Source organism: Symphalangus syndactylus, chromosome 21, assembly GCF_028878055.3.
Source record: "Symphalangus syndactylus isolate Jambi chromosome 21, NHGRI_mSymSyn1-v2.1_pri, whole genome shotgun sequence".
NCBI lineage: Eukaryota > Metazoa > Chordata > Mammalia > Primates > Hylobatidae > Symphalangus > Symphalangus syndactylus.
In genome coordinates, this window is record NC_072443.2 from 86,714,037 (window position 1) to 86,737,075 (window position 23,039).

General features: G+C 48.1%; 1 protein-coding gene across 11 annotated transcripts; it reads left to right on the forward strand.

Annotated features, from left to right (window-relative positions):
* The first annotated feature begins 358 nt into the window (after positions 1-358).
* SIRT3 (sirtuin 3) lies at positions 359-22,738 on the forward strand. Of its 11 annotated transcripts, none has more exons than XM_055259237.2 (7): positions 359-689; positions 2,861-3,052; positions 3,182-3,414; positions 5,873-5,973; positions 13,948-14,109; positions 19,161-19,370; positions 21,467-22,738. In XM_055259237.2, exons 1-7 carry the CDS (start codon positions 409-411, stop codon positions 21,485-21,487), a joined length of 1,200 nt encoding a protein of 399 aa, XP_055115212.1. In that variant the 5' UTR covers positions 359-408; the 3' UTR covers positions 21,488-22,738. The 11 variants fall into 11 exon arrangements, with proteins under 11 accessions (XP_055115212.1, XP_055115216.1, XP_055115213.1 ...); XM_055259236.2 differs by having other exon boundaries at positions 369-689; positions 19,161-19,424; XM_055259242.2 differs by having other exon boundaries at positions 370-543; positions 2,958-3,052.
* Positions 22,739-23,039: the final 301 nt, after the last annotated feature.

A 23,039-nucleotide genomic window follows, 5' to 3' on the forward strand; every position in this document is an offset into this window, starting at 1 on the left:
TCGAACCCGCCACGGACTAGCTTTGTGGTGTCAGCCTTTGTGACCCGGAATTGCTCCTGTCAAATGAGGACCTTCCCAGTAGTGTTTTGCGAGGACTAGGTGTAAATATAATGCCTGACCATAGAAAAGCGCTCAGAAAGTATTAACTATCACCGCCATCCGGGTTGAAAAAGGTGTGAGCGCAGGGTACAGAGATGCTGCCTCCAGGTTTGACCTCCGGGGCGAGAGGTCAGACACCAGACTAGGGAGCTTCCTCTACTCGCCTCTACGTCTACCGGGGCGCGCCGGAGGCGTCGACACGGAGGAGAGGGCGGGACGCGGAGGCGGGACCGGAGCGCCGGGGCGCCGGGGGCGGGGGCGGGCCCGGGGGCGGGGCGAGTTCGGAGGACTCCTCGGACTGCGCGGAACATGGCGTTCTGGGGTTGGCGCGCCGCGGCAGCCGTGCGGCTGTGGGGCCGGGTAGTTGAACGGGCCGAGGCCGGGGGAGGCGTGGGGCCGTTCCAGGCCTGCGGCTGTCGGCTGGTGCTTGGCGGCAGGGACGATGTCAGTGCGGGGCTGAGAGGCAGCCATGGGGCCCGCGGTGAGCCCTTGGACCCTGCGCGCCCCTTGCAGAGGCCTCCTAGACCCGAGGTGCCCAGGGTATTCCGGAGGCAGCCGAGGGCAGCAGCTCCCGGTTTCTTCTTTTCGAGGTATTTTGGGCAAGGACAAGCACTTATTGCGTGTTCGTTGTCGACACCTCGCCCCCCCTTTCTCACCTTGCCGTGTTTCCTTTGCGGCATGTCTGGGAGTTTACTTGCGTTCCAACATCCGGGGCCCCCGTCTTTATGCTGATCTGTGGACGTCCCTTATGGGGGTTTTGTCGTTTATTTCACCATTCCGTCATTGAAATACCTTCTAACCTTTAGTTATTGTACATCATGCTGTGGTGGATAACCTTGTTGGCACCTCACTTTTTGCATAAATTCCTAGTACTGGGACTGCAAGGTCCAAAAGTATATGCATTTAACGCTTTAATTATCCCTCATAAATGTGCAGTTAATACTCCCACCGGCATGTGATCGTACCCGTCTCCATAGTAATTGCATCTAAGAACTGAGCCTACATAGGAAAAAATCTTAAGGTCCGTGGTTGTTAGGTATCAGATGCCCTATAATGGATGAATATTTAAGTAAAGGCACATTGACTTGCTGTCTGACACAACTGCTGAAAATGTTGGTGAAAAGTGAGGCTCGAAGTGGTAGCTCACACTTGTAATACCAGCACTTTTGGAGGCTGAGACGGGGATCGCTCGAGGCCAGGAGTTCAAGACCAGCCTGGGCAACATAACGAGACCCCCATCTCTACAAAAAATTTAAAAATTAGCCGGGCATGGTGATACAAGGCTGTTGTCTCAGTTACTCCTGAGACTAAGGCAAGAGGATCCCTTGAGTCCAGGAGTTCAAGGCTGCAGTGAGCTATGATTGAGCCACTGCACTCCAGCCTGGGTGACAGAGCAAGACTCTTATCTACCTGGGGGAAAAAAAAAGTTTAATAGATCCTGAAGAGTCGGCTGGGCGCGGTAGCTCACGCCTGTAATCCCAGCACTTTGGGAGGATGAGACAGGTGGATAACGAGGTCAGGAGTTCGAGACCAGCCGGGCCAACATGGTGAAACCCCATTTCTACTAAAATTACAAAAATTAGCCGGGCATGGTGGCGGCCGCTTGTAATCCTAGCTACTCAGGAGGCGGAGGCAGGAGAATCACTTGAACCCGGAAGGCGGAGGTTGCGGTGAGCCAAGATGGCACCGTTGCACTCCAGCCCGGGCGAAAGAGCAAAAACTCCGTCTCAAAAAAAAACAAAGATCCCGAAGAGTCAGTCGTTCATCCAAGAAGCCCTGACTGAGCTCTTATTCTGTGCCAGACTCTGTTCTAGGTGCTATGGATGGAGCAGGGACCAGGACCGACAAACACACGGAGCGCATTCTAATATCAGTGATACTCTGCAGAACTGTTAAAAGAAATCCTTGCTGCCACTGGCCCTAAAGCAGGAGGCATAGGGCTGCGTGTGAGGAGTAGTCCTTGCGTGGGCTTCCTGCAGTTTGGCTTTGGATTTTTGAGCTCTCTGAATTTGTTCTTTGTGTCCTTTGCACAGTGTCCCTCCCAGGTTGCACCCATGCCTGCCCCTCAGGGTCCCCCACTCCCAGTGAGTTTCACACCATGCAGCATGTACTTTAAGCCATACATCTTACTGTTCCAGACATTTGGTAAAACGTCGTTTATGTGTTTTTCAGTGACTCACAAACATTTTATGTAGATGAGGAATGTACTCAGGCACCCTTTGTGATGCCTTGCCCTCAGCAGGCACTCAACAGCAATAATAACTTTCATTCCTTTTGTGCTTCTCTTAACAGTTCGTGTTCAGTAGCAGCACAGTAGTTGTTTCAGGAACGAACTTAAGTGAATAGATGTCTGAAATGCTGTGTGAAGTGGGGTGCTTAATACGTGGTGAGATGGTTTTGGAACCAGGGTTTTCCCTCTTTGCTTCTTTACTCGTTGACCAGTTTTCATTAGGAGACCCCTTTGGAGGTTTGCAGTCAGTCAGAGTTGAGTGCCTACTGAGTGTACTGAATTATGAAATGAGCACAGTTCCCATTAACCTGAATTTTTTGCTCCCAAATAAGTCTTGATTTCTGATTTATGACTGCTTTCTGTTGTACCCCAATAGTCGTCTGAGAAAGGTGATTATTTTGAGAGGCCTGGGGAGACACACATGGTCATTCTCGAGGGGGGGGTGGTACAGAGGGCAGAGCCATGCTCGTTCTTGCTATCCTGAGATTGGTCGCTGTCTGTTTCCTTTGCTGCTGTGTTTTTTTCTGTCAGTATTAAAGGTGGAAGAAGGCCCATATCTTTTTCTGTGGGTGCTTCAAGTGTTGTTGGAAGTGGAGGCAACAGTGACAAGGGGAAGCTTTCCCTGCAGGATGTAGCTGAGCTGATTCGGGCCAGAGCCTGCCAGAGGGTGGTGGTCATGGTGGGGGCCGGCATCAGCACACCCAGTGGCATTCCAGACTTCAGGTACTGCCCGCAGTCCCCCCTGCCTTCTGCGCTCCCCTCCCCTGCCTCCTGCCCTCCCTACTGCCGGGTTTATTCCACTTCCCTGTCCTCTTCCAAAGCCCTCAGAGCCTCTTTCTTCTCTCCCTGCAGATCTCCGGGGAGTGGCCTGTACAGCAACCTCCAGCAGTACCATCTCCCATACCCCGAGGCCATTTTTGAACTCCCATTCTTCTTTCACAACCCCAAGCCCTTTTTCACTTTGGCCAAGGAGCTGTACCCTGGAAACTACAAGCCCAACGTCACTCACTACTTCCTCCGGCTGCTTCATGACAAGGGGCTGCTTCTGCGGCTGTACACGCAGAACATCGATGGGCTTGAGAGAGGTGAGCCCTCTGTGAGTCGCACACATTCTGTTTCTCACGGGGGAGGCTCGGGTGTCTGTTTCTCACGGGGGAGGCTCGGGTGCGTGTTTCTCACAGGGAGGCTCGGCTGCCCGTTTCTCACAGGGGAGGCTCGGGTGCCTGTTTCTGGGGACGGCCGAAACCTAGCGCTTATGCTTCTTCCTTGGGACTGTTTTTGAGCCAACTAGTCAGGGCTTTGTTCCCAAGGAAAATGTCCTCTGGGTGTTTAAAGGCCACTGCTTGTTCTCCTGCATACCTGCAGAGCTGTGTATTTTGGGCAGAAGTTGATATTGTTTTGCCAATCTGGTGTGATGATCTCTTTTTTTCTTCTCTCTTTTAAAAATTATATTATGGAAGTTTTTTGAGCACACACAAAGAGAACAATGTAATGAACCGTCCTGTCCTCATCACCAGCACATAGCCAGTCCTTCCTGCGTCCTCACCACCTTCTTCCAAATCCCCAGATTATTTTGAAGCAAATCTCTCATATCATGAATTCAATCTAGAAATAATCTATAAACACATGAATGGATATCTCTAGAGAATACTTTAAAAACAACTCCTGCTGGGTGCGGTGGCTCACACCTGTAATCCCAGCATTTTGGGAGGCCGAGGCAGGCGGATCACCTGAGGTCGAACTCTGAGGTCGGGAGTTCGAGACCAGCCTGGCCAATGTGGCAAAACCCCGTCTCTACTAAAAATACAAAAAATTAGCCAGACGTGATGGTGTGCGCCTGTAATCCCAGGTACTTGGGAAGCTGAGACAGGAGAATCTCTTGAACCCAGCAGGTGGAGGTTGCAGTGAGCTGAGATCGTGCCAGTTCACTCCAGCCTGGGCGACCGAGGGAGATTCTGTCTCAAAAAAATAAATAAAAATAAAAATAATTAAAAAATAAAAACAACTCTGATACCATTTTCATGCTGAAGAATCACTAGTAATTCCTTAATATGGTCACACTTAGTCTGTGGTGATTTCTTGACCGTATCCATGTGGTGCCCAAACCAGCGATTCACAGGTTGTGCCAAATTCTGGCCGTGCACCTTACGGAAGCACCTGGTGAGGCCTTTTCCTTACGTGCAATGATGCAGACAGGTGCTGGGACAGTCAGCTCTCCGGGAGCCAGGAGCAGCTCATCCAGTCTGCTGATGTGTTGTCAGTTAAAAAGAAGAGGCACCTTGGCTCCAGGAATGTGTTTCCTTGCCAGAAGGATCCCCTAGCTTGGAACCACAGAGGCAGCAGTGGATGCCCCATGTTGGTGGGCTCTTCTCCCAGAGGTGCAGCAGGGCAGGCCTTGTGGGAAGGTGGGAGCTCCTGGCTGTGAGATTCAGCACTGCTGAGTTAGGGCAGCGACAGGGACTTGGGAAGCCTCCTGCAGCTGGGACCCTGGCTGTGCCACCGCAGCCTTTCAGAACCAGATAATACTAATGCAACTTTCATAAGAAGTCACTTTTTGTCTGTTCCTAACAAGCAATTCTTTTGGAATTTATGATATTTATATCCTCATTTTAACTTGGTATCTGTAGAATAGAAAATATGTTCCTAGATATTGGATATAAATTTTTGAGACAGGGTCTTGGCTCTGTTGCCCAGGCTAGAGTGCAGTGGCATGATCATAGCTCATTACAACCTGAACTCTTGGGCTGAAGTGATCCTTTTGCCTCAGCCTCTGGAATAGCTGGGACTACGGGCATGCACTACCACGCCTGGCTAATTTAAAAAATTTTTTAAGACAAGTCTCACTGTGTTGCCCAGGCTGGTCTCAAACTCCTGGCCTCAAGTGATCCTCCTGCCTTGGCCTTCCAAAGCACTGGGATTATAGGCGTGAGCCACCGCGCCCAGCCTGGTATTGGGTACAATTTTATTTTTTGAGACAGAATCTCGCTCTGTTGCCCAAACTGGGGTGCAGTGGCACGATCTCAGCTCACTGCAACCTCCACCTCCTGGGTTCAAGCGATTCTCCTGTCTCAGTCTCCCCGAGTAGCTGAGACTACAGGTGCCCGCCACCACATCCGGCTAATTTTTGTATTTTTAGTGGAGGTACGGGTTCACCATGCTGGCCAGGCTGGTCTCGAACTCCTAGCCTCAAACGATCTGCTCACCTCGGCCTCCCAAAGTGCTGGGATTACAGGCGTGGGCCACTGTGCCCAGCTGGATATAATTTTATTTGAGCTTTTATCAAATGGTTTTTCATGCTGAGTTTTGACAGGCTTTGTTTTAACCGTGATTTGGCTCCAGCTGGGAGCCCCTTTGCTCCCCTGCCTTATTCTGGTTGGTGGCGCATGTAGGTGATACGGGCATGAAAACCAGGCTTGAGGACATCGCAACCCCAAGGGGCTGTGCGTCCTTCCAGGAGGCCTACCAAGCCCAGAAGTTGTGCTCTTGGCCTTGCGTGCTCATCTCGGAGGCGGCAGCAACACTTCGCTTTGGCTTGAATTTCAGTGTCGGGCATCCCTGCCTCAAAGCTGGTTGAAGCTCATGGAACCTTTGCCTCTGCCACCTGCACGGTCTGCCGAAGACCCTTCCCAGGGGAGGACATTCGGGTGAGTTAACCTGCTGTTGGTCGTCTTTCTACAGTTTGCTGTTGGGGTGATCTGGAAAAGTGGTATTTTGTAAGCACTGTCTCGAAAGGACAGTTGAACAATAATAGTGTGAAACATTTTATTTGTAAATTATAAAATTAATACATGCTTGTGAAAAAATTTAAGACAATATAGAAATATGTAGGGAAAATGAATCTCCCTTCAGCCAATTCCAGCTGCCCACTTTTTTTTTTTTTTTTTTTTGAGACGGAGTCTCACTCTGTTGCCCAGGCTGGAGTGCAGTGGGGCTATCTCGGCTCACTGCAACCTCCGTCTCCCGGGTTCAAGGAATTCTCCTGCCTCAGCCTCCTAAGTAGCTGGGATTACAGGCATGCGCCACCACACTCAGCTAATTTTTTTTTTTTTTCTGTATTTTTAGTACAGACAGGGTTTCACCATGTTGGCCAGGTTGGTCTCAAACTCCTGACCTCAGGTGATCTGCCCACCTTGGCCTCCCAAAGTGCTGGGATACTAGGCTTGAGCCACGATGCCAGCCCCTGCTGCCCACTTTTAACAGCTTGGTGTATAATGTTCCAGGCCTTTTAAAAAAAAGTGATATGTTTATATAAACATACGTGCACGTATCTATGTACATAAACCTACACAGTTAAAAAATTCTTTTTTCAGGCTGGGCGCAGTGGCTCACACCTGCCATCCCAGCACTTTGGAAGGCTGAGGCGGGCAGATCACAAGGTCAAGAGATCAAGACCATTCTGGTGGCCAACATGGTGAAAACTCGTTTCTACTAAAAATACAAAAATTAGCCAGGCGTGGTGGCGCACGCCTGTAGTCCCAGCTACTAGGGAGGCTGAGGTAGGAGAATCGTTTGAACCCGGGAGGCAGAGGTTGCAGTGAGCTGAGATTGTGCCACTGCACTCCAGCCTGGCAACAGAGCGAGACTCCATCTCAAAAAAAAAAAAAAAAAAAAAATTCAGCAATGGGGTCATTTTAAGCTTAGTATTCTACAGCTTGATTTTTTACTGAGCAGTTTCATGGATCTCTTGTGTCAAAACCCACAGTTCTGCTTACTCTTTTTATTAACTATAGAGTATTACATTTAGCCATTCACGTATTGTGGAACATTCTTTGATGTATAATTTTTACGATTAAAAATATAGCAGTGATACCTATGCTTATACTGCTATGTACTTCTGTATTTCTGTAGAATGGGTTTCTTAGAATAGGATAGAGTTGAAAAATCTTAAAGATAAAACTCTGAAATGGAGACATGGCACAGGACTTTTTTTATTTACTTATTTTTTATTGAGGTGAATTTTTTCGTTTTGTTTTTTTGAGACAGAGTCTTGCTCTGTCACCCAGGCTGCATGCGATCTCTGCTCACTGCAACCTTCGCCTCCCGGGTTCAAGCAATTCTCCCGCCTCAGCCTCCCGAGTAGCTGGGACTACAGGCGTGTGCCAACAGGCCCGGCCCATTTTTTGTGTGTGTGTTTTCAGTAGAGATGGGGTTTCATCATGTTGGCCGGGCTGGTCTTGAACTCCTGACCTCAAGTGATCCACCCAGCTTATTGAGGTGAATTTGACATAACATAAAATTAACTGTTTTAAGGTGTTTGGTTCATTGGCATTTGGTACATTCACAGTGTGTGAAGCCATCGTCTCTATCAAGCCCTGGAGCTGGTCACCCCAGAAGAAAACCTTGTACTTTCAAGCAGACCTTCCTCATTTCTTCTCCCTCCAGCCCCTGGCAACCACGAACCTGCTTTCTCTCTATAGATTTGTATATTCTGGATGTTTCATTATTTCACTTAAATGTAATCAGATGGCCTTTTTTTTTCTTCAGTTAGAGTCTCACTCTGTTGCCCAGACTAGAGTGCTGTGGCGCGATCTCGGCTCACTGCAACCTCTGCCTACTGGGTTCAAGCGATTCTCCTGTCTCAGCCTCCCAAGTAGCTGGGATTACGGGTGCCTGCCCCCTTGCCTGGCTAATTTTTGTATTTTTAGTAGAGATGGTGTTTCACGAGATTGGTCAGACTGGTCTCCAACTCCTGACCTCAGGTGATCCACCCGCCTCGGCCTCCCAAAGTGCTGGGATTACAGGTGTGAGCCACCACGCCCGGCAATCAGATGGCCTTTTGTGTCGAGCTTATTTCCTGAAAATATTTCTGTCTCCTTCACCTTGTAGCTTGTGTTAGTATTTCATCCTGTTTTATGGCTAAATGTTCCACTGATATATGCACCATAATTGGTTTGCTTGTACATGGATGGATGTTTGGGTTTTTCCCACCTTTCTGCTCTTGTGAATAGTTCTGCTGTGAATATATGCAAGTATTCGTTTGAGAGTCCTTGTTTTTTATTCTTTTGAGTATGATACCCACAAGTATTGCTGGGTAACTCCACATTTAGCTTTTTTTATTTATTTATTTTTTGAGACAGAGTCTTACACTGTTACCCAGGCTGGAGTGCAATGGCGCAATCTCGGCTCAATACAACCTCCGCCTCCCGGGTTCAAGCAATTCTCCTGCCTCAGCCTCCTGAGAAGCTGGGATTACAGGTGCCTGCCACCACGCCCAGCTAATGTTTTTTGTATTTCTAGTAGAGATAGGGTTTCACCTTGTTGGCCAGGCTGCTCTTGCACTCCTGACCTCAGGTGGTTCACCTGCCTCGGCATCCCAAAGTGCTAAGATTACAGGCGTGAACCACCATGCCCTGCCCATGTTTAACTTTTTTGTTTGTTTGTTTTGAGACGGAGTCTTGCTCTGTCACCAGGCTGGAGTGCAGTGGCGCAATTTCGGCTCACTGTGCCATCCGCCTCCTGGGTTCAAGCGATTCTCCTGCCTCAGCTTCCTGAGTAGCTGGGACTACAGGCACGCGCCACCACGCCTGGCTAATTTTTGTATTTTAGTAGAGATGGGGTTTCACCATGTTGGCCAGGATGTCTCGATCTCTTGACCTCGTGATCTGCCCACCTCGGCCTCCCAAAGTGTGGGATTACAGGCGTGAGCCACTGCTCCCGGCCCGTGTTTAACTTTTTGAGGAACGAATATACTGTTTTCTGCAGAAGCTGGACCATTTTACATTCTACCAACGGTGCGCAAGGGTTTCATCTTCTCCACATCCCAACACTTACTTTTCATTTTTTAATTACAGCTATCCCAGTGGGCGGGAGGTGGTAACCCATTGTAGCACTGATTGGCATTTTTCCTAACGATTCATGATATCAAACATCTTTCCATGTGCTTTTTGGCCATTTGTATATCTTTGGAGATTGAAGTCCTTTGCGCATTGTGTAATTGTGTTGTCTTTTTTATTGTTAAGAGAGTCCTTTATATATTCTGGATGCTAGATCCTTATCAGACACATGATTTGCAAATATTTTCTGCCAGTCTGTAGATTGTCTTTTTTACTTTGTTGCTGATGTCTTTTGATGCATAGAAGTTTTGATTTTGATGAAATCCAGTTTATCTATTTATTTTCTCACTTTTTTGGAATCATATCTGAGAAATGGTATTGTTTTACTCCTGTTTTCTTATAAGAGTTTTATAGTTTAAAGCTTTTACATTTAGTTCTTTGATCCATTTTGAGTTAATTTTTGAGTGTCCTGTAAGGTAGGGATCCAGCTTCATTTTCTTTTATGTGGATATGTAATTGTTCCAGCACCATTTGTTAAAAAAAAAAACTGTGGTCTTGGCATTGTTGTTGAAAATCAGTTGGCCATAGGTGATGGGTTATTTCTGGATTCTCAATTCTATTCCATTGTTATATACATATCCTTGTGCTTGCACTATAATGTTTTGGTTACTGTAGCTTTGTAGTAAGTTTTGAAATTAGGAAGTGTGAATGCAGCACATAGTAGAAACTTCATATATGCGTATTACTGTTTTGGTCAACTCATTCATTCACTGAATGACCAATTTATTCAACAAATAGTTTAGTCTCCTCAGTGCCAGGCCCTTGTCTGGGTTCTGTGGATGTGAAAACAAATTAAAATAAGGTGGAGTCATCCAACAGTTACAACTGGGTGCCATACGAGTTTTACTACAAGTATGCACTGGACACTAACTGACTCAGCTGTAGGAACAGAGCAGGCTGGGAAGCACCTTGGAGATGAGGTCGTCTGGATGTAGAGTCTGTTTCTGGCAGCAGAGACCTGGAGTGTGGGAGGCCTGCTTGCTCTGTTAGGGTTTGAACTGTATCCTGACGATCATGGGAGGCATTGGAGGATTTTTAGGCAGGAAAATGATGTGAAAGGATTTGTATTTAAAAGAGATTATTTGGGGCTGGGCACAGTGGCTCACGCCTGTAATTCCAGCACTTTGGGAGGCCTAGACAGGCGGGTCACCTGGGGTGGGGAGTTTGAGAGCAGCCTGCCAAAATGGTGAAATCCCATCTCTACTAAAAATTCAGAAATTAGCCGGGTGTGGTGGTGCACCTGTAATCCCAGCTACTCAGGAGGCTGAGGCAGAAGAATTGCTTGAACCCGGGAGGGGAGGTTGCTGTGAGCTGAGATCGCACCATTGCACTCCAGCCTGGGTAACAGAGTAAGACTCCATCTCAAACCAAAATAAATAAATAAATAAATAAATAAATAAATAAATAAATAAGAGAATAAAATAGATAATTTGGGCAACAGGTTGGTGTTAATTCTCCACCTTTGTTCTTCTTCACTACTGTGTTGGCTGGTCTGAATCTTTTGCCTTTTCATATAAATTTCTGAAAGTGTTGCTATCTGTTCTCTGCCTGTTTTATTTTTGTTGTTGTTGTTTGGGGTTTTTTTTTTTTTTTTGAGACAGAGTCTTGCTCTGTCACCCAGGCTGGAGTGCAGTGGTATGATCTCAGCTCACTGCAACCTCCCACTCCCAGGTTCAAGCGATTCTCTTGCCTCACCCTCCTGAGTAGCTGGGATTACAGGCATGTGCCACCACGCCCAGCTAATTTTTGTATTTTTAGTAGAGATGGGGGTTTCACCATGTTGGTCAGGCTGGTCTCGAACTCCTGACCTCATGATCCACCTGCCTCGGCCTCCCAAAGTGCTGGGATTACAGGCATGAGCCACCGTGTCTGGCTTCTCTGCCTGTTTTTTAAGACTTTTGTCTTTGGAGTTTTGCGGTTTCTCCATTGTGGTTTTCCATATGAATTTCTTTTTATTTCTTCTGCTTAAAATTTGTAGGCCAGTTGGTCATGGTGGCTCATGCCTATAATCCCAGCACCTTGGGAGGCCGGGTGGGCAGATCGCCTGAGGTCAGGAGTTTGAGACCAGCCTGACCAACATGGAGAAACCCCATATCTACTAAAAATACAAAATTAGCCGGGTGTGATGGTGCATGCCTATAATCTCAGATACTCGGGAGGCTGAGGCAGGAGAATTGCTTGAACCCGGGAGGCGGAGGTTGTGGTGAGCTGAGATTAGGCCATTGCACTCTAGCCTGGGAAACAAGAGCGAAACTCCATCTCGAAAAAAAAAAAAAATTGTAGGCCTTCCTTAAGAAAAATAAAATAAAATTCTAGGCTGGGCGCGGTGGCTCCTGCCTGTAATCCCAGTACTTTGGGAAGCTGAGGCGGGTGGATCACCTGAGTTAGGAGTTTGAGACCAGCCTGGCCAACATGGTGAAACCCCGTCTCTACTAAAAATACAAAAATGAGCCACGTGTGGTGGCACCCATCTGTAATCCCAGCTACTCGGGAGGCTGAGGCAGGAGAATTGCTGGAACCCAGGAGGCGGAGGTTGTGGTGAACCGAGATCATGCCACTGCACTCCAGCCTGGGTGACAGAGCGAGACGCCATCTCAAAAAAATAAAACATAAAATAAAATTCTAAGCCCTGCAACCAACTGAATGGACCCCTCCCCTTGGTCAAGGGAACCCCAGAGAAACCTTGGAAGCTTGAGTTCCTGGCCGTAGCAGGAGGGGAGGCCAGACGCGTCTCACTGTACCCCTCCCTCTCTAACCACCATTAGGCTTCTTCACTAAGGGCTAAACAGAAACCAGCCCTTTTCAAAGACTCCACACTGCTAATGTGGATTACTGGCTTACCTTCCCAGATACAGATTAAAGACAAGATGAGATTAATGGCTCCTTCACCCTTCCCTGAGAGGTCTGCTTAGTTCTCTCCCTCTGTTTCCTTCTATCTTAGGTAAAATGTACATTTACTGGGCACTTACTGAAGTCTCACAAGTATGTAACCACTCACCTCACAGCCACCCTCCCCCTTTGAGGGACCACGTGTAATTACTAAACCTCCTGAGAACCTCTTGGGACAAAAACAACCACAGATGTGCTTGTGACTCATGTTTTTCCTGTGGGCACCCTCAAGCTGGCTCAGTAGCCCTCACTTGCTTGAGATCCTGAATCTGTGGGTTGGTATCTTCCATGGTTGCTGGATAATACTCTGCCATTTTCTCTTCGGATATGAATTGCCCCTAGCCCACTATCTGGCCCCTCTCTTTAGGGATCTCTGATTGAACATACGTTAGACCTTCTCTCTCCTGCCGTTCCTGATCACTCTTGTGTCCTGTAATTGCTGCTCCTTGTGCTGTGTTCTGGGTCATTTCTTCTGGTCTTTTTTCCAGTTTACTAATACTATATTCTGTTATAAAGTCCTTCCATTGAGTGTTTCTTTCTGTTTTCCCAAACACCAACTCGAAACAGACATTGAGTTTTAATTTTGGTTCCTGTATTTTTTATTGCTAGAAGTTCTATTTGGTTATTTTTCAAGTCTGCTACATTATTACATAACTTTTTAATAGTTTTTTATCTTTAATAGATGGTGTTTTTTTTTTTTTTTTTGAGACGGAGTCTCGCTTTGTTGCCCAGGCTGGAGTGCAGTGGTGCGATCTCAGCTCACTGCAACCTCCACCTCCCAGGTTCAAGTGATTCCCCTGCCTCAGTCCCCCAAGTAGCTGGGATTACAGGCACGCACCACCACGCCCGGCTAATTTTTTGTGTTTTAGTAGAGACGGGGTTTCACCATGTTGGCCAAGACAGTCTCGATCTCCTGACCTCATGATCTGCCCACCTCGGCCTCCCAAAGTGCTGGGATTACAGAGCTGAGCCATCGCGCCGGGCCTTTAATAGATATTTCAAGTTCATCTTTTCTTTTCTTTTTTTTTGCTTCCTTAATTTTTTTTTTTTTTTTTTTTTTTTTTTTGCTATACCCCATGCCTCCAAGATAACAGTTTTTTCTTTTTAATTTAAATATAGTACGGTTTTACTGTGTATCCAAGAATATCTGAAATCTTTTGTGGGTCTCTTTCTTTTGTCTTTTGTTTCTGTTGCTTCTTGCTGGACTGAGCCTGCTTAAAACAAGTCCCGTTAGCTATAAAGGTTTACCTTAGAAAGTCAGGTGTCTTCCTCTGTAACTCTCTCCTTTTTCCATCTGCTCCAAGGCATTTGTTTATATTAATGTTGACGCAAAGTGAAGTTGTGTGCAGTTCACCTTGGCCAGTAAGGAAGCAGTGTTTGGCAGAAGTTGTTACTCCTAATAATGCCAGCCAGTGAGTGAAGCTGACCTGAATGCCTCCCAGGGCTGAGGCAATGGCACGATCACTTAAGCTCAAACTGGAGACAGTTTCACCTTTGTGACTGAATAATGTTCGGTGTGGGCCAGATGCCTGCAGACAACTGTTTGAGGACTGGTGTAGTCTACGGTGTTTCCTTAGCACCTGAATGTCTCTGGTCGCTATTCCAGGGATAGAGCATGGTGTTAGATACGCTATATGCCTGCCGAAGTAATTATGGGTGAAACATATGATGTCCAAGATTTGCTTTTAAACGCTCCAACACCTCCTCCCAGATTCTGGAGGCCTGTGAAACAATTAGCTATGAAAACTGGTAATTCCTAAAGCTGGGTACATGGGGGTTCATGATACCTCTCTCACCTTTTTGGGGGAGAATGACACTTTAATAAGAGCTTGTTGCCTTTTCCTTTTACAGGGTATTGCAGGCATCTTCCTCAGGCCTGTTTTCTCTGTTTTCCAGGCTGATGTGATGGCAGACAGGGTTCCCCGCTGCCCGGTGTGCACCGGCGTTGTGAAGCCCGACATTGTGTTCTTTGGGGAGCCGCTGCCCCAGAAGTTCTTGCTGCATGTGGTTGATTTCCCCATGGCAGATCTGCTGCTCATCCTTGGGACCTCCCTGGAGGTTTGTCAGCAGGCCTGTGCAGGGAGGAGGCTGGAGGGCAGGGGAAGGGAGGGGTACAGGAGTCATCTCATGGGCCCTTCCGGGGCTGGTGCCACTTTTGGAAGGTGAGTGGATTCAGCTGGGGTTCCAGGCTGAGGGAGCAGCAGCCTGTGCAGGAGACAGGAAGGTGGGAAGCTGCTGGGCTTTGGAGGTGGTATAGGTGCGGGTGGGGCACCACGTGTGAGGAGAAGGGGGAAGGATGGGGGCGTGGGGGTGAGGTGGAGGGGCGGGCCTCCCAGGTCAGATCAGGAATACTGATGCTGCAGTGGGAGGAGTGATAAATCCACAGGGACTGTCCCGGGGACGTGGCTGCACCCTTGGGGTCAGAGAGGCCTTTGGAGAGTGGAGAGTGGAGCAAGCAGTGCCCGGAGGCTGGTCCTGAAGAAGGTGGCACTGTGGTCCCCTGAGGGATGGCAAGGAGGGGACTGGACTCGCAGTCTGTGATGTTTTGGGGACGTGAGAAGGAGGCGTCTGGCTTGGTCTGTAAGGTCAGGGCACTTGCTGGTGGGGCGTGATTTGGGAGGGAGGATGCCTGGCTCGGTTCTGCATGTGTCTGAGGTGTCTGGGAAACACCCCCTGGATGTGTTCAAGCAGCTGTTCTGCGTCTGTGTCTGAAACTCAGGAAATTCCTAAAAGCTGTGATGAGAGCAAGAAATGAGACCATGAAGTCAGTGTGTGCGTGACTGGATGTAGGCACCAAGGGCAGAAGGGCCAGAAAGACCTGTGCTTAGAGGGGCCCAGGGCAGCCGCAGGGGCCCAGAGCATGTGTTTGTTCAGGCATTCATTGTGTGCTGCCTGCTGTGTGCTGGGCCCTGCTCCAGTGCTTTGGACATACACAGTCAGATGTCAATGTGAGAAGTTATATAGTTTGTTAGGAGATGATTGATGTTATGAGAAAGATAACAAGTAGGATAAAGGCTAGAAGGGTTGGGAACCAGCTGCAGTGTCAAATCAGGCAGGTGGAGTTGGATCTAAGAGTTTACCAAGGTGAGGGGGGTCTGGCAGGGGACACTGCACAGGTGACAAGCAGCAAGGAGGGTGGGGCGAAGTCAGCATTGATGGGCACGGGGCTGGAGCAGAGAAGGAGGTGGAGCACAAGTGTCATCTCATGGGAGGCTGGCGCCGCCTCAGAAGGTGAATGGGTTCAGCTTGGGTTCCAGGCCAGAGCCTGAAGTTGAGAGGACTCCGTTGGGTGCTGGGCTGTGAGCCCACCATGGGGGCAAGACTGGGAGCAGCAGACCCAGCAGGGCCCTTGTAGGTACTCACCGGCTGGCACTGGCAGGTAAAGCCAGCAGAGGCTGAGGGGTGCTGGAGTCTGGGTGTGTGTGAACGCAGAGTGGGTATGCTGGCACAGTGCACGGGAGGGTGTGGATTCCCAAGGACTCCAGGGCTGTGGCTGGAGCAGCTAGAAAGACGGAGCTGCCACTTCCTGAGATGGAGAAGCCTGGTAGGTGGGTTTGGGGGAGCTCAGGAACTCAGCCTGGTTTCCACAGGTTTGAGGATGTGCTGCAGACTGGAGGTGTTGAGCAGGTGGACATGAGTCTGGAGTCCAGGAAGGCCCAGAGGCAGGAGCTGGGGTGCTGGAGTGAGCAGACAGGAGAGCCCAGAGTGTGGACAGACATGAGAATGCCGTGCTAGGCCTAGGATGCAGGGACAGACACAGGAGGAGCAGTCAGAGGGGCCATGGTGGTCAGCACAGTGTGGGCTGAGACCAGCTGACCGTGCTGGCCACCAGGTGTGGACACTTGGGCCACCAGCCATCTTTATTATGGAAGTGAGATGAAAATGGCATTTTTCCTGATTATAAGTGTACCATGTGTGTCTTTGAAAAGATTCATACATTATATAAAGATATAAAGCAAAGGATCAACTTTTTAATCCCACCAACTGTTAACATCTTATTCTGTGTCCTCTCAGGTTTCTTTTTTTTGTACAAATTCACATGTACAGGTGGTAATTTTTAACTAAAAGTTGGACAGCACTGTACATTCTATTCTGCAGCCTGCTGCTTTCACGTAACAATGTGAGTCCATGGAGATCCGCTGCCTTGTTAATGCCGACAGTTTCCCTTACACGGATACGAGGTCCCAACTGAGAGGCCCATGTCTGTAAGGCTGGTGCCATCATGAACCGAGTGAGCTGGTCTCACGCACAGACTCTGTCTCACGTGCTTTGTGGACGAAATGTTAATGTGTTTGACTATGGAGTGCCACTCCAGATCCCCTTTAGGTGTGACGTAACACGTGGGATGTAAACCATATGATCTTTTCTAAAATCTCAAAAATTCTGAAACATATTCAGCCACAAGAGCTTTAACATAGATTTTGTGGATTTAATACAAAATTTATGTAAGCAATTTCTTACTGATGGACAATGACAATAAATAGTATATAATTTTTATATTAAAAGTAATGCCAGGGCCGGGCGCGGTGGCTCACGCTTGTAATCCCAGCACTTTGGGAGGCCGAGGCGGGCGGATCATGAGGTCAGGAGATCGAGACCACGGTGAAACCCCGTCTCTACTAAAAATACAAAAAAAATTAGCCGGGCATGGTGGCGGGCGCCTGTAGTCCCAGCTACTCGGAGAGGCTGAGGCAGGAGAATGGCATGAACCCGGGAGGCGGAGCTTGCAGTGAGCCGAGATTGCGCCACTGCACTCCAGCCTGGGCGACAGAGCGAGACTCCGTCTCAAAAAAAAAAAAAAAAAAAAAAAAGTAATGCCAGGCAAGGCACCGTGGCTCACACCTGTTATCCCAGCACTTTGGGAGGCCAAGGCAGGAAGATTGCCTGAAGCTAGGCATTTGAGACCAGCCTGGGCAGTATAGTCAGACCTCATCTCTACAAAAAATAAAAAGATAGCCGTGGTCTGTGTACTTGCAGCTATTTGAGAGGCTGAGGAAGGAGGATTGCTTGAGCCCAGGAGTTTGAGGTTATAGTGAACTATGATCATGCCACTGCATTCCAGCCTGGGTAACAGCATGAGATCCCATGCTGTAATGAATATCCCTGTGTATCATCCTTATCTACCCATGCAAGTACTCCTGAAAGGTAAATGCTGATAAATATTGAGAACTTGCCTTCCAGAAAGATGTAACAATTACACTGCCACAAACTGTGTTTTTGTGTAGCCATTTTATCACATCCTCATCAAAACCAAAATCACACAAATCAAATTGGTTAAAAAATGCATGTGTGTGTGTGGAGGGGGGTGCGGATTTTGCAGTTCTGTAGTAAAGAACGAAGTTCATCTTTTCATGTTTGTTGGCCAGTTGTGTTTCTTCTCTTTGGATTGTATATTTGTACCTCTTGACCATTTTTCATTGGGTCATTATAAATTAGTTTTAATTTTAATATAAATTAAATAATATAAATCCGTTTTAATGTTAATATAAATTTTTCTTTTTTCTTTTTTTTTTTGAGACAGAGTCTTGCTCTGTCTCCCAGGCTGGAGTGCGGTGGCGCGATCTTGGCTCACTGCAACCTCCACCTCCCAGGCTCAAGCCATTCTCCTTTTTTTTTTTTTTTTTTTTTTTTTCTCGAGACGGAGTCTCGCTCTGTCGCCCAGGCTGGAGTGCAGTGGCGCAATCTCTGCTCACTGCAAGCTCCGCCTCCCGGGTTCACGCCATTCTCCCGCCTCAGCCTCTCCGAGTAGCTGGGACTACAGGCGCCCGCCACCACGCCCGGCTAATTTTTTTGTATTTTTTAGTAGAGACGAGGTTTCACTGCGGTCTCGATCTCCTGACCTCGTGATCCGCCCGCCTCGGCCTCCCAAAGTGCTGGGATTACAAGCGTGAGCCACCGCGCCCGGCCTAAGCCATTCTCCTGCCTCAACCTCCTGAGTAGCTGGGATTACAGGCGTGTGCCACTACGCCCAGCTAAGTTTTGTATTTTTAGTAGAGATGGGGTTTCACCATGTTGGCCAGGCTGGTCTTGAGCTCCTGACCTCAGGTGATCTGCCCGCCTCGGCCTCCCAAATTGCTGGGATTATAGGTGTGAACCACCATGCCTGGCTGTTAATATAAATGTCATTATAAATTAGCATTATAAATTAGTTCATAAATTATATGTTTATAAATGAGTATCAATTAGCAATATAAACTATTGTCATATGTTGTAAATATTTTTGTAGTTTATGATGATGAGAAGTTTTTAAACATTTTAAGTTTTCGACATAGTAGTTTTATGTAGATACCGAGGTAATAGTATTTACATAGTCAGATCTGCCATTTTCCTTTGTCTTATCTGACTTCAGTTTTTACGCCTAAAAAGTTTTTCCCTATCCTTACTTGTAAACCCTCAGTTTTCTTCAAGAACTGTTTTGTTTACATTGAAACCTTTAATCCATTTGAATTTTTTTTCAGTGGGAGGTAGGAATGGAGTATTTTCCTCCCAGATAATGAGCCAGTTCTAATGCCATTTATTAATGTGTCCATTTTTTACCTTGTTCCTCTTAAAAGAAGCTTTGAGAGCTGTATGAAGGAGCCTGATGGCACCGAGCTAGGCCTCTCTAGAGGCTGGGTGGGGAAGACCATGGAGAGACATAACAGTAACTCCTGCTTGGGGGTACCAGCTCCTCTGGGTGCCTGATGCTGGTGGCAGCTGTCACAGCGAGCAGGGCTAGCCAGAGGAGACGGACGAGTCTGTGCTGTTGTCCCTCTGTGGCATGCTGGGAGACAGCGAGGTGGGAAGGACGGGGAGAACAGAACGTGCTCACAAAGAGGAGGTAGGAAGGTTGGATCCCTGATGAGCCTTGGAATGGAGGTGGGGAGAAGCAAGGATGTGTGGAAATAGCAAGAAGTGGAAGAGAGAGAGGCTGAGGGGAGAAAAAAGTCACTGAGGCCAAGTGGCAGGAGCTCAACTGAAGAAATGAGATTGGTGGTGGGTTTTCCCTATATCGCAGGGTCTGACTGCCAATCTGCTGCTCCTCCAAGGCCTCAGTGGCTGTGGCATGAAACATCCTGAGGGGCTTGTAAGGTGGACACTCTGCCCCTCACATTTGGGCCATTTTTCAGGTGGAGCCTTTTGCCAGCTTGACCGAGGCCGTGCGGAGCTCAGTTCCCCGACTGCTCATCAACCGGGACTTGGTGGGGCCCTTGGCTTGGCATCCTCGCAGCAGGGACGTGGCCCAGCTGGGGGACGTGGTTCACGGCGTGGAAAGGCTAGTGGAGCTTTTGGGCTGGACAGAAGAGATGCGGGACCTTGTGCAGCGGGAAACTGGGAAGGTACAGACTGCTGAGGAGGACCATCCAAGGGGCTGCCCTTCTCACTGCTCTAGGGTATGGTCCACCTGATAGGGAGCCCCATTGGCTAACACAGTAACAGTAATAGCTGATGATGCTGTGAATCCTGCACCAGGCACTACCTGGACCTGACTGGGTATTACTTTCAATACCTCCATTTAGAGATGAAGAAACAGATGCTAACAGGCCAAGCAGGGACACGGTCCAGACACTCAGGGCTTATGAGTCTGTATTCTTAACAGACTATAGGCGTTATCTTCACTCCCTAAAATAAAGCAGCCAACAGTGTTCCTCTAAGGCCTGGTATGTGATTCTAAGATGATACGGGTTAAAGAACTTTGAGAAGCTAAAGTTCTCTGCATCTGTGTTGGATGAAGGCTACATTAGTGATGCTTTTCGGAATTGGTATGAGAGCCATTGATCAATTATAATCTGAGGAAAGCCAAAGAGCCTTGATGCTTTCTAAGAGATTCCAAACCACCTGTAAACAAGTAAAGTTACAGAAAATGCAGTTTCCCATGAGAATCATGTAGCATGCATAGCCTTGATTAAAGAGTTTTCAATGGGAGGTGTCAGTAAGCATTTAAAGTCCAGTGTTATGATTACAGGCAGGTGTAACACTGTCCAAAGGGGATTTCACCAGTGTATTAGTCTGTTCTCATGCTGCTCATACAGGCATCCCTGAGACTGGGTAATTTATAAAGGAAAGAGGTTTAATGGACTCACAGTTCCATATGGCTGTGAGGGGCCTCACAATCATAGTGGAAGGCAAAGGAGGAGCAAAGTCACGTCTTACATGGCGGCAGGCAAGAGGACATGTGCAGGGGAACTGCCCTTTATAAAACTATCAGATCTTGTGAGACTTACTATCACAAGAACAGCATGGGAAAGTCCCGCCCCCATGATTCAGTTACTTCTACTTGGCCTCACCCTTGACACATGGGGATTATTACAATTCAAGGTGAGATTTGGGTGGGGACACAGCCAAACCATATCAACCAGAATATATCACAGTTGATGCTCCTCTTGCCTTCCAAGGCAGATGTCTTAGGAAATCCTGATCCTTTTTCCTTGTCCACAGCTGTGGCTGCCTCATGGCTTAGGGCCATGGGGTCAGCACTCTCCTCACCTCCACCAGTCCAAGACCTCCAACCTCTGGTCACAGGCTGATTTTTTACCAATCATGGTCACTTCATTATGGAAGCAGGGAACCCAGCTAACAATGAGGCTTAAACGCTGAGAGGCGAGTGCCTCCTGGCCAGCTCACAAGGCAGCAGAAATCTTACATCAGCCCAGCAGGCTTTTGTGAGGGAGCCTATTCCTGCTCCAACCTATTTTCTTTTTTTTTGTAAGGGAGTTTCAGTCTTGTTGCCCAAGCTGGAGTGCAATGGCGCGATCTTGGCTCACTGCAACCCTGCCTCCCGGGTTCAAGTGATTCTCCTGCCTCAGCCTCCTAAGTAGCTGGGATTACAGGCATGCGCCACCATGCCTGGCTAATTTTTGTACTTGTATTAGAGATGGGATTTCACCATGTTAGTCAGGCTGGTCTCAAACTCCTGACCTCAGGTGATCCACCCACCTCAGCCTCCCAAAGTGCTGGGATTATAGGCGTGAGCCAGCATGCCCGGCCCAACTTCCTGTTTTCATAGAAAAGCAGATTGTAACTCTGGTAGCTCCTGTGGAGTTTTGGAAATGGCCTAATAGGATGTGAACTGTATTATCTAGTTTCACAGAAATGTATGTAAAATGGGTTATGATTTCATTTTTTGTTTTTTAAAGAATTACTATCCAAGGGGTTACTTTTCCAAATAGTGAATGCTTTTAAGCACATGAGCATCAGTACATCTTGATTTGGGTACTTAAAGTCCCATAGAATGAGGCTCTCCATTTAGCCACCCTGTTCTGCCCAGGCCTGCTGGGACCTCCTAGTCCAGCACAGTAGCAGCAGCATTGGCAGAAAGCACCTTGTTTTGTGAAATATTTTGCATGTCTGCAGCTAGAGCTGTTTGACCAGAGATCTGCTGGCCTGCCTGGGTGTGTAAACAGATAGCTGATACCCTCTGTCTTCTGTATTCCAGCTTGATGGACCAGACAAATAGGATGGCTGCCCCCACACAATAAATGGTGACATAGGAGACATCCACATCCCAATTCTGACAAGACCTCATGCCTGAAGACAGCTTGGGCAGGTGAAACCAGAATATGTGAACTGAGTGGACACCTGAGGCTGCCACTGGAATGTCTTCTCAGGCCATGAGCTGCACTGACTGGTAGGGCTGTGTTTACATTCAGGGCCACCCCATCACATATACAAAGGAGCTGCCTGCCTGTTTGCTGTGTTGAATTCTTTACTCTGCTGAAGCTCCTAATGGAAAAAGCTTTCTTCTGACTGTGACCCTCTTGAACTGAAACAGACCGACTGGAATCCCAGACCGAGTCTGCTTTCTGTGCCCAGGTGAACGGCAAGCTCAGCATCTGTTGGATAGAGATCCAGACTTGGGCCGAGCAGCCCCCAGCCCTCTTCATGTTCCAAAGTGTAGTCTTGAGGCCCTGGTGCTGCACTTCTAGCATGTTGGTCTCCTTTAGTAGGGCTATTTTTAGTGAGAGAAAATCTGTTCTTTCCAGCATGAAATACATTTAATCTCCTCAAAGGGAGTGCAAGTGTTGACATGAGTTGGAAAGGGAACCCTGGCGTCCCCTCTATTGGAACAGTCTGAGGACTGAAGGCATTTGTCCCTGGATTTATTGGAGATGGCCCAGCTCCTCCCTTTGAAGGTGGTCACATTCTGTTGCATCTCCATACTTAGCCTCTCCTCCAGAAACAGATCTGTTCCAGAACATTCCAGCACTTTCTATCTGGTCTCCTTGTCCCCACACTACGCCCCCCCACCCTCGCCAGGGCTTCCTCGAGTGACACTGTTAGAGCTAATCTTTGAGACAGGGAAGGCATTACTCACTTAAAACCCAGGCTGAGTCCTGGCCACCTGCTGGATTGTGACATAGGAGGTGGAATCCACTGAGCTCCTACTTCTGCACAGGCTCCTTCTCCTGGGGCTGCACCAAAGCCCAGCTCTGATGGCTCACCCTGTCAGGCACCAGCTGCTCCCTCCTGGGCTCTCACCCACATGCACATCCTCCTTCCTGGCATCAGATTACCTGCGTGTTTTCCCAGACAAAAGCACTTCCCATTCCTGAACCTTGCCTACCCTGGGCTGAGCTGATGGGAATAGATTTAATGACAGTGACTCCCAGCAAGGGGGTCTTTGCTCCTTAATAAGAACAAAAGGTGGAACTGGTGACCTAGGAAAACTGTTGAATTCTAAAAAGAATGAAGTTAGTTTCTAACCCTAGTTAATGTTCCTTTTTTATTTTTTTAGTCTCGCCCTGTCGCTCAGGGTGCAGTGCAGTGTTAACGATCTCAGCTCACTGCAACTTCTACCTCCTGCGTTTAAGCGATTCTCCTGGGTAGCTGGGATTACAGGTGTGTCCCACCACGCCTAGCACATGGGCATATTTATAACAGAGACAAGCTTTCGCTATGTTGGCCAGGCTGGTGTCGAACTCCTGGGCTTCAAGTGATCCACCCACCTCGGCCTCCCAGAGTGCTGGGATTACAGGAATGAGCCACTGTGCCTGGCCCCTTTATTTGAT